At 35.1% G+C, this 11,806-nt stretch overlaps 1 protein-coding gene across 2 annotated transcripts in view; it reads right to left on the bottom strand.

Moving 5' to 3' along the window:
- Positions 1–794: 794 nt before the first annotated feature.
- nap1l4a (nucleosome assembly protein 1-like 4a) overlaps positions 795–11,806 on the bottom strand; it is a 28,435-nt gene continuing 17,423 nt past the window's right edge. The window contains exons 10-15 of one of the 2 annotated variants that reach the window (XM_073832019.1): positions 9,541–9,557; positions 7,047–7,166; positions 6,593–6,628; positions 6,448–6,498; positions 5,883–5,915; positions 795–1,759 (exon numbers count right to left, since the gene is read on the bottom strand). In XM_073832019.1, coding sequence (XP_073688120.1) covers positions 5,910–5,915; positions 6,448–6,498; positions 6,593–6,628; positions 7,047–7,166; positions 9,541–9,557 — 230 coding nt within the window. In that variant the 3' untranslated portion in view covers positions 795–1,759; positions 5,883–5,909. The remainder of the gene's footprint in view (positions 1,760–5,882; positions 5,916–6,447; positions 6,499–6,592; positions 6,629–7,046; positions 7,167–9,540; positions 9,558–11,806) is intronic. The other variant, XM_073832018.1, reaches the window with a different exon arrangement.

Below are 11,806 nucleotides of genomic sequence, written 5' to 3'. Positions count from 1 at the left end.
CTAGGGTGTTTTTAGTTGCTAGGGTGTTTAGGGTGATTTTAATTATGTTGCTATGCAGTTGCTAGGGTGTTCAGGGTAATTTCAATCATGTTTCTGTGCAGTTGCTATGGTGTTCTGAGTTGATAGGGTGTTCAGGGTGATTTTAATCATGTTACTATGCAGATTCTTGGGTGTTCTCAGTTGCTAGGGTGTTCTAGGTGATTTTATTTATGTTGCTATGCGGTTGCCAAGGCGTTCTGATTTGCTAGGGTGTTGCTAGTGATTTTATTCTTGCTGCTGTGCAACTTCTAGGGTGTTTTGAATTGCTAGGGTGTTCAGCGTGACTTTGATCATGTCGCTATGGAGTTCTGAATTTCTAGTTTTTTTTTTTTAGGTGATTTTATTATTGTTGCTATGCAAGTTCTAGGGTGTTCTGAGTTGATAGGTTGTTTTGGGTGATTTTATTCTTGTTGCTACACAACTTCTAGGGTAGGGATAGGCAAAGTCGGTCCTGGAGTGCCGATGACCTGCCGAGTTTAGCTCCAACCCTGAAAAAAAAGTCACCTGGCTGTAGACTTAGAAATTTTTAACACCTTGATTAGCTTGTTCAGGTGTGTTGGATTAGGGATAGAGCTGAACTTTGCAGAACAGCAGCAGGACCAACATTGCCTACCCGTGTTCTAGGTTGTTCTGATATATATTCGGTTCCTTATATATGGCTCAATTCTTCTCACTTTATCCACTGAGTGAGAATGGTACGTCAGACTTCATAGTTATGCCACAACAACAATAAAAAAGAGCAAGACTTTGCGGCATCATGTCGCACAACATTTAATAGAATCTTTTTGTCTATTTTGTACAAAATGGAAACAATGCTGCATTATAAACCAAAGAAGTTCCAGATAAGGCTATGGCTCGCACACCGTTCAAACGGAGAGTAAACCTGCAATGGCTTTAAGATCTGCTTGTTAACATTCTCAGTACTGTCACTGATGCAATTCTGTGCATGAATGCAAGCAACTTGACACATAACCACATGGCGAAATAAAATACGATTGAAATCCCATGTCAACGTGCTCGGCGTGGATCTGCGTTGCATCAGGATGGGGAATTCAATGACGCCCAACCCTGGAGATAAATCAGAAGTATTCTATAACCACAATCCACATCGTTCGGCTACCAACGAGCAGGACGATCCATATCAAAACACTTTCGTAACTACATTGTAACAGCTTAATCGGAAATTTAAGTTATGTCAGATTCATGAAGACAGCAGGTTCATTTTGTTGGCAAAAAAAACCCTGAGTAATGCTACACTAGATGACGCCTGGGAGTTCATATCATCTGGGGAGTGTCCAAAACCTGCTATGTTGCAAAAATGGCCATGGTTACATATGGACGTTAAGAATTCAAAACACATGTGGCATCTTTAATAAACCCTCTTACACACCAGCTCTAATGTTTTGAATAAAGAAAATAAAAGAAGTCTTTATACATTATCCATTTTGTGGGTTAAATTTTGGAGCGCAAAAGTCACAGGACTGATGAATGAGAATACTGAGGTCATCTCTGTAAAAGTAAACAGTAGAGAAATAAAGAAACAAACAAACATGCATTTCCTAAACAGCGTTTGGTTTCCTATTGCATTAGTGTGGTGAGTCCACAAGGAATTGAGGCCTGCGTCCACATCGTCTAGTTGTCTGACGGACAGCCGAGTTGTGCTGTGGCTGTCTGTTCATGAGTCTTACTGCTGTTTGCACTCTGCAGGAGGAGGTTCTTTCTGTAAGAGATAAGAGAAAGATTTCTGCATATTATTTTAGGCATCGGGGAACAGAAAGTAATGATTTGCCGGTTGATGGTTTGGTTTATAAATACATGCTTTGGTAAAAGTGAAGTGTGTAAATTTCTGCACCAGTAGTTGGGTTAACCATATCAGCAAAAATATTGTTTTTGAACAGTTATTGGCACAGCCCACATCTCCCATTGGTTATAAAGTTGGCCCCTTCCCAAAATCAAACTATAGTCTGTATTAGTGCACATCCACTTTTTCAGCAGCACTGATTCTGAAAGTATTTTTCCATTTTTCTCAGATGGATTTAAAAATAGTCTTTGTTAAAGCGTTATAAGCCATGAAACCAACCAACACGCTAAAAAAAGGACAAAAAGACAAAGGTACAAGACTGTGTAGTTAGAATTTATCGAGAGAAAAGAACTACAATCCCATGAAGCATTGCAAATGGCAATCAAGTTAAAAATGGAGAAATATTTAAACTACACAATTAAAGTTGTTGACTATGTATAGAAACAATATATTTTAAGTTTACTGCAAAATATGCATATACATTCAAATATTTAAGTGTTTTGAGTGCATGGGGAGACTTGATTATAGAAGTGGGTGGGGCTTAGTAGTCAATTTGACTCTCTGATTGGTTGAATGTTCTGTACTGCATCATGGGTAATGTAGTTATTCACCAGTGATTCCACTGTTAAACACTATTATTTATAACATAAGTTGAAAGAATGTGAACTGATGGCTTCAACAAAAGCATATACTTCTAATTAACAACCCTGGAGCTCACAATAGTTCTGTCTTTAAAGGTTTATCAGGTAGTGGTAAAAATCTATTTTCTTATGGAGAAAATGAATGGTATTTTTACTTCCAGAACCCGACTGTTGCACACTACTAAGCCAGATATTTGATATGTCAGACTGCTTAAGTATTTTAGCATTAAAATAATTACACACTTCATCTTTAATGTTAATTTAGTGAGTGTGAGTTGAGAAGGTTAGTTTTAAATGTCATTTTCACATTTCGCTTGTTTGTTTGTTCATTGTTTTATGTTGTCTTAAAACTGCGGTATGTTTTGGGAAATGCTTTCACCTCCAAAGTCAATACTATTCAATTAGTATCACTGAACATGTAAGAAATACGAAAAAAAGTGTTTGTTTCACTTTTATTGCATTTATTTAGCATTCTCTGAAACATTTTTGGCACCATCCCCATCTGTCATTGGTTGGAAAGTTAGTCCCGCCCCAAAATCATGCTATTAAGCCAGAAGTATTTTAATGAATATCATTTTCAAATTCAAATGTTGCATCCTCCAGGATAATTTACTTTCACACTTTTTACATTCTTTCAAACTGTGGCATGGTTTCGAAATATTTTAACCATCAACAATAAATACTCTCTAGCAGTAATAAATATCAACACTTTCTTCGAGCAAAAACACTTTCTTTCTAACATTCAAGACGTCAAATTTTTTTGATGTTCAGCATTGATAATTACTCTGTGTATTTATCATTATCGAGCATCAACAAAACCAGACATCTGGACGTTAGAAATGTGAAGAAAGTGTTTATTTCACTTAAAGGATAACTATTGCCAAAATGCAACCTGGGCTGTTTTTTTTTTTACTGTAAACGAGACAAACTTATATCTAAAAGCATAATTACGACAAACGAGCCGTTTTTGAGATTGACCGTGATTTCGTTTTGTGGTCACTGGCCGGTGAATGGGAGTACTAGGGGCATAACTTTGAGCGCATCAAAATCGATATTTTTACAACACTAAGAAGGCTCGACACACCATGAAACTTTGCTGGAAGTATCGCCTGGGTCTCCACACATGAACTCCAGCATTGAGAACATTGTTTGTGTACACAGAGTTTACTAAAAAGAAAGGTTTTGAACAACTCACTTACACTGTTTGGGTTTCCGCTCGCAGCCGTCTTGCCAGTCAAGAAGTGTCGATCTCCGAATGCGAATGAATGGACTCCATAGGATGAAATATTAGGCTTATATGAGGCTCTTTTTACAAGTAGAAGGTTAATATTGTTTTTCACTTGCGACAAAACAACGAATTAGCCGTGCATTTATATGGAAATATGCTTTAGGAGCTATCCATCCTCGCATTCGGAGATCGACACTTCTTGACTGGCAAGACGGCTGCGAGCGGAAACTCAAACAGTGTAAGTGAGTTGTTCAAAACCTTTCTTTTTAGTAAACTCTGTGTACACAAACAATGTTCTCAATGCTGGAGTTCATGTGTAGAGACCCAGGCGATACTTCCAGCAAAGTTTCATGGTGTGTCGAGCCTTCTTAGTGTTGTAAAAATATAGATTTTGATGCGCTCAAAGTTATGCCCCTAGTACTCCCATTCACCGGCCATTGACCACAAAACGAAATCACGGTCAATCTCAAAAACGGCTCGTTTGTCGTAATTATGCTTTTAGATATAAGTTTGTCTCGTTTACAGTAAAAAAAAAAAAACAGCTCAGGTTGCATTTTGGCAATAGTTATCCTTTAAACTACATTTATTTTTTATTCTTAGCACTTTTTTCGATTAGCATCTATTTGCAAAGAAAACCGCAAATTATACGCAATTAATAGTAGTTGCATCTTTCTTGGCTGATCTATTTTCACTCTTTTACGTTGTTTCAAACCACAGTATGGTTTGCCAAGTACTTTCACTATCAAAGTGATTAGCATTTATTTGCGAACAAAAAATGCTAAATTATATGTAATTTGAAGGAATAGTTCACCCAAAAATGAAAATTACCCCATGATTTACTCACCCTCAAGCCATCCTAGATGTATATGACTTTCTTCCTTCAGACAAATACAATCAGAGTTTAAAAAACATAAAAAATGCCCTTCCAAGCTTTATAATGGCAGTGAATGGGTGCTGAGATTTTGAAGCCCAATAAAGTGCATGCATCCATCATAAAATGTACTCCACACGGATCCAGGGGGTTAATAAAGGCTTTCTGAAGTGAACTGATATATTTGTGTAAGAAAAATATCCATATCTAAAATGTTATAAAGCGTAATCTTTAACTTTCGCTAACTGTCATAGGGGAGTTCATAAGAGAGTGGCGTTCCAACGGATGAAGGGGTAACGTAAGCTCCGGTAAGAATATGTGACCCTGGACCACAAAACCAGTCTTAAGTCGCTGGGGTATATTTGTAGCAATAGCCAAAAATACATTGTATGGGTCAAAATTATAGATTTTTCTTTTATGCCAAAAATCATTAGGAAATTCAGTAAAGATCATGTTCCATGAAGATTTTTTGTAAAATTCCTACTGTAAACATATCAAAATGTAATGTTTGATTAGTAATATGCATTGTTAAGAGCTTAATTTGGACAACTTTTAAGGTGATTTTCTCAGTATTTTGATTTTTTTCTACCCTCAGATTCCAGATTTTCAAATAGATGCATCTCGGCCAAATATCGTCCTATCCTAACAAACCATACATCAATAGAAAGTTTATTTATTGAGCTTTCATATGATGTATACATCTCAGTTTTGTAAAATTTAACCTTATGACTGGTTTTGTGGTCCAGGGTCACATATGCTAGTCTCGCGAGAACCAAGTTTTGTTTACAGAACAGCTATATCGTAATCCTGACATTTTACTTTACAAATCCTCATTTTGTACATCTAATTTGTGACCGCCACTCTCTCATGAACTCACATACGACAGTTAGCAAAAGCTAAAAATTAAGGTTTATAACGTTTTAAATATGGATATTTTTCTTACACAAACGCATTAATTCACTTTAGCCTTTATTAAGCCCCAGGAGCCGTGTGGAGTACTTTTATATAATGGATGGACGCACTGTATTGGACTTCACTGCCATTATAAAGCTTGGAAGAGCCAGGACATTTTTTAATATTGCTCCAATGTATTCCTCTGAAAGAAGAAAGCCATATACACCTAGAATGGCTTGAGTGTGAACTGCAAAGTCCACACACAAACCTTTCATGTGAAAGTGACATAAGAGTGAAAGAAGAGGAGAAAGACATTATATAATAATGAAGGGAAGACAGCTCAAAAGATAAATGGGAAAGAGCGCCAACGTTGGCGCCAATGTAAACATCCCTTCACGTGTCTCTTACCTAGAAATGCATGAAGTGAGAAATGAATTATGCCTGTAAAGGGGAAGTGGAGGGACAAACACAGGTTTACACATCAGGCATGCAGCTGATCATGAAGCACCATTCAAGTTAACGCTTTCAATTCAGATCACCTCAATCAAACCCAGATCAGCAACAAAGATCTATATTCAATGCAGTGTTTCAGAGACAACCACTGTTTGAAATACACTACAGCGTACAACTGAGCACACAGTGCAATGCACTCAAATGCCAAAAGTTGCAACATATTTGCATAAAACTGTACATAAGACACACAGTAACCAGTAAGTTTGAGATGCGCACAGTTTGTTGCTTCATATTTTATACAGTTTCATATAAATACAGTAGACTAGTATGGCAGGATTCTATTTCAAACAGTCTAAAACAAATTTGATTCAAATATTTAAAAAAAATGATTAAAAGAAACAGAACAAAATGCTAATTATATGCTGCTTTTTGTGGCCTACTAAAATCTCTGCACAAGTGCATTAAGCTCAAATGAATCAATAGCAAAAATAATCGGAAAACATATGTTTTAAATGCTCACCGTGGGATCAAAATCTTCCTCGTCCTCTTCTTCACCTTCCTCATCCAGGTCCTGGATGACACATAACAGTTTGCTGTAAAACGGCTACTGCCTATACATTTGGACTATTATTAAATGGCTAATGTGTCTATTAAAGGATACTCACCTCCTCCTCTCCCTCTTCAAGATCCTCCTCTTCATACTGTAAAACAGCATGGAATTATATATATATTAGAAAACAAATGTAATATTTTATTTTACAGAGCGTCTGGGTGATATATATGAATATTTACAATATTTTCAATATTACCTAAAATTAAACAACATCCCACATAGATTTTAATGCACTTTGTTTGTCCATTATGTGATTTGAAACCTACTAAAAAATGACCAGTTCAAGGGCCCAAGCCTAAAATAAAATTCAGTAAAAAAACAACACTTAAAAACAACACTTTAAAGCAAATACATACATAAAGATGTGTATTTTTAAGGAAACCCTGGGTATTAAGACTTGTGTGGTTTAATAGAATATTTTTCTTTTTTATTCTATAGTCAGCCCTAGATTTTCTTGTGATAGTAATAGTGTAAACATATAAAAATAGTGAAAAGTGTAAACATACACTCTCGTCGTCCTCTAAGGCCTCTCCTGTGAAATAAAGCACAGCTCTGGGAATGACCCTCTCCCGGAAGAAGTGTCCGATCTCAAAATCTGTAGCTAGAGTGAAGTCCAAATCTTCATCCTGGAGAGAAACATACACAATGAACATCCAGTGGATGTTTTTTAGAGTAAACTATTAAAATATAAATTTAGGATTTGCTTACTTCCAGATTAAACATTTCCTGATAATTTGCTCAGCCCTATGTCATCCAAAACAGTTGGAGGAAAAAAGTTTTTTTCATACAGTTGAGGTCAAATGTTTACATCCCTCTTTCAGAATCTGCAAAATGTTAATTATTTTACCAAAATAAGAGGGATCATAAAAAATGCATGTTATAGTTTATTTAGTACGGACCTGAATAAGATATTTCACATAAAAGACGTTTACATATAGTCCACAAGAGAAAGTAACAGTTGAATTTATAAAAATGACCCTGTTCAAAAGTTTACATACACTTGATTCTTAATGCTGTGTTGTTACCCGAATGATCCACAGCTGGGTTTTTTGTTTAGTGATAGTTATTCAGGAGTCCCTTGTTTGTCCTGAACAGTTAAACTGCCTGCTGTTCTTCAGAAAAAATCCTTTTGGTCTCCCAAATTATTTGGTTTTCCAGCATTTTTGTGTATTTGAACCCTTTTCAACAATGAGTGTATGATTTTGAGATCCATCTTTTCACACTGAGGACAACTGAGGGACTCATATGCAACTATTACAGAAGATTCAAACACTCACTGATGCTCCAGAAGGAAAAACCATGCATTAAGAGCCAGGGGGTGAAAACTTTTTGAATTTGAAGATCAGGGTAAATTTCACTTATTTTGACTTCTGGAAAACATCTTCTGTAGCTTCTGAAAAGCAGTACTAAATAAATAAGATAAATAAGATATTTAGGCAAAATAAGAAAAATGTACACATCTTCAATCTGTTCGAAAGTTTTCACCCCCCGGCTCTTAATACATGTTTTTTTCCTTCTGGAGCATCAGTGAGTGTTTGAACCCTCTGTAATAATTGCATATGAGTCCCTCAGTTGTCCTCAGTGTGAAAAGATGGATCTCAAAATCATACAGTCATTGTTGGAAAGGGTTCAAATACACAAAAATGCTGAAAAACCAAAGAATTTGTGGGACCTGATGGATTTTTCTGAAGAACAGCAGGCAGTTTAACTGTTCAGGACAAACAAGGGACTCATAAACAACTATCACTAAACAAAAAAAAAAACACAGCTGTGGATTGTTCAGGCAACAACACAGTATTAAGAATCAAGGGGATGTAAACTTTTGAACAGGTCAGTACTAAATAAACAATAACATCTCGTATGATCCCTCTTATTTTGGTAGAATAATTAACATTTTGCAGATTCTTTAAGGTGTATGTAAACTTTTGACCTCAACTGTATAGTGGACTTCAATGGGGATCAACGGGTTGAAGGTCCAAAATGCATTTTCAATGCAGCTTCAAAAGGCTCTACACGATCCCAGCCGAGGAATAAGGGTATTATCTAGCAAAAGGATTGGTCATTTTCTAAAAAACAAAAACAAAACACATATGTAGACGGAAGTACCACGCAGGGTTTACAAAGCGAACATGCAAAGAAAGTCAATCACCCTTTACAAAAAAGGTCAAACAACAATGTTGGACGATTTTGAAGTTGGAGGTGAAAATGAGAGTTTTTTTTTACCCTACCCTACCTTTTTGAACCAAAGTATACAGACAAAGAACTAACCCCATGTGACTTTTCCAACATTATTACATAATGCGTAAAGACGCACATCAAAAAACTTCAAAATTCAAGATGAGCATTTGTGGTTAAAAAGTATATAACTGTTTATTTTATTTTATTTTTTTTCAGAAAATTTCAGATCGTTTCACTAGATAAGACCTTTATTCCTCGGCTGGGATTGTGTAGAGTCTTTTGAAACTGCAATTTGGAGCTTCAACCCGTTGATCCCCATTGAAGTCCATTATATGGAGAAAAATCCTGGAATTTTTTCCTCAAAAACCTTCATTTCTTTTCGACTTTAGAAAGAAAGACATGAACATCTTGGATGACATGGGGGTGAGTACATTATCAAGAAATGTTCATTCTGGAAGTGAACTAATCCTTTATAAGTGTCTTTCAATAATACCAACTGTCAAAATAGCATCTCCTGATGTAACACTAATGCAACCCTTGTGTGTATGACCTACTTGGTTTCAGAGATTTTATTGTGCATTAACTGAGAAATCATTGTGCAATGATTATGCTTATGTTAAGTTACTCTACGACAAGTTAAGCGTTACTGACGCAGGAGCTCTTTAGATGTTTCTTGCTGCTGACGTGTTTTCTAAACCCGCAGAGGAGGTTTGAGCTACAGTATGTGTTTGTGTAGGCAGCTAAAAGACGTGTGATACATACAGCCATGATTCAGATGTTTATAAACACAACAAAACACAGAGAGCAAGACGTCTCACTCACCATTCCATCAGGTGACGCTGGAAAAGAAATGAGAAGAAAACAGTATTAATTCTGGCACACAAAATAGGTTTAAAACGTTTATTTGTCATTAAAAATTAAGTGCTCTTAAAACAGGCTTCATTTTCTTTCTATTTTAGGGAGAAATATGGCCCAGACTTGTTCCTGACAGGTTCTGTGAGATTCACCCATGGAAACCAAAGTCTTTTTTTGAAAATCAAAGCCTGGCCTGAAGGAGATCTGCCTTTAGAGTCTTTTCGGAAATCCATCGAGCCCTGAAAGCATTACATCACTCAGTTAAGAGCTTCACTGCTGCCATTTCAGCGTAGGTGCCGCACCTCAGACGGGAATGTTGTGGAAATCACCTCGGTAACAGATAAATTACACATATCCGGCGGCGCGGTGATTGACGGTAAGAGCGTCTCTTTCCCACAGTCTGTGTGCAGGACGGGCGGCATTCTTTACCTGCCGCTTTATCAGAGGGGTTGACGGGAAAAACAGCGCTGAAAATGCGAAGCATTCAATGCCCTGCATTTTTTAGAAAAGGGTGAATGAGGTGAAGGAAAAGCAACAGTGTCATGGGGGTTGAAGATACAAATTCAAGTGACATTCCTTTGCTGGGAGACAGGAGGAGGGAGAAAAAAAAAATGGCGGGTGGGCGGGCGATACGTTTATTTGACACTATGTTTGCCTATTAAAAACTGGAGAAGCTACTGAAGGGACAGGCAAAAGCCCTGTTGTTGACTGAATAAATTAGACACACCCTTAATTTTTAAGATGTATGTATTTGAATTGCATATAAAATGCAGGTTACAAACAGGTAAGATTTCCTCACTCAGAAAATCATAGTTAAATTTATTGTTTTGTTAACAATTTGCATTTATTTGGTTTCATTTAAACAATTGTGTTTTCACAATGCATTAATTAAAACCATTTAAAATCATAATTAAAAGGTATGAATGTGGTTAAAACAAGAAATATTCAATTTGTATGAGGTTGAAAGAAATTGAATTTGATGCATATAAAATGCAGGTTACAAACAGGTAAGATTTCCTCACTCAAAAATCATAGTAACATATATTAATTAACCATTGCATTTATGTAATTTTATTTAAATAATTATATTTTCACAGTGCATTAATTAAAACTGTTTAAAATCATAATTAAAAGGTATGAATGTGGTTAAAACAAGCAATGTTCAACTTGTATGAGGTTGAAAGAAATTGAATTTGATGCATATAAAATGCAGGTTACAAACAGGTAAGATTTCCTCACTCAGAAAATCATAGTTAAATTTATTGTTTTGTTAACCATTTGCATTTATTTGGTTTCATTTAAATAATTATGTTTTCACAATGCATTAATTAAAACCATAATTAAGTTTAAAATTTAGTTTAAAAATTTAGTTTAAAATCATAATTAAAAGGTATGAATGTGGTTAAAACAAGCAATGTTCAATTTGTATGAGGTTGAAAGAAATTGAATTTGATGCATATAAAATGCAGGTTACAGACAGGTAAGATTTCCTCATCCAGAAAATCATAGTAAAAGTTATTAACCATTTGCATTTATTTAATTTTATTTAAATAATTACATTTCTTTTTTACAATGCATTAATTAAAACTGTTTAAAATCATAATTAAAAGGTTTGAATGTGGTTAAAATAAGCAATGTTCAATTTGTATGAGGCTGAAAGAAATTGAATTTGATGCATATAAAATGCAGGTTACAAACAGGTAAGATTTCCTCACTCAAAAATCATAGTAAAATATATTAATTAACCATTGCATTTATGTAATTTTATTTACATAATTATATTTTCACAGTGCATTAATTAAAACTGTTTAAAATCATAATTAAAAGGTATGAATGTGGTTAAAACAAGCAATGTTCAATTTGTATGAGGTTGAAATAAATTGAATTTTTTAATGCATTTAAGATGCAGGTTACAAACACGTAAGACTTCCTCACTCAGGAAATCATAGTAAAATGTATTGTTAACCATTTGCTTCTATTTAATTTTATTTAAATAATTACATTTTCACAATGCATTAATTAAAACTGCTTAAACTCATAATTGAAAGGCATGAATATGGTTACAACAAGCAATATTCAATTTGTATGAGGTTGAAAGAAATTGAATTTTTTGGATGTTTTTAGTGTAAACACATTCAGTTTATTACTACTGTTACAGAAATGTGACCCTTTCCCATGTATGTATTAATAACAAAACTGCGTCACATGAAGTTTAGTTTGTTTTATATGCAAT

This window comes from Garra rufa, chromosome 25 (assembly GCF_049309525.1).
Source record: "Garra rufa chromosome 25, GarRuf1.0, whole genome shotgun sequence".
Lineage (NCBI taxonomy): Eukaryota > Metazoa > Chordata > Actinopteri > Cypriniformes > Cyprinidae > Garra > Garra rufa.
The sequence above is the reverse complement of the archived record's forward strand: the minus strand, read 5'-3'. Positions and strand labels throughout refer to the sequence as shown.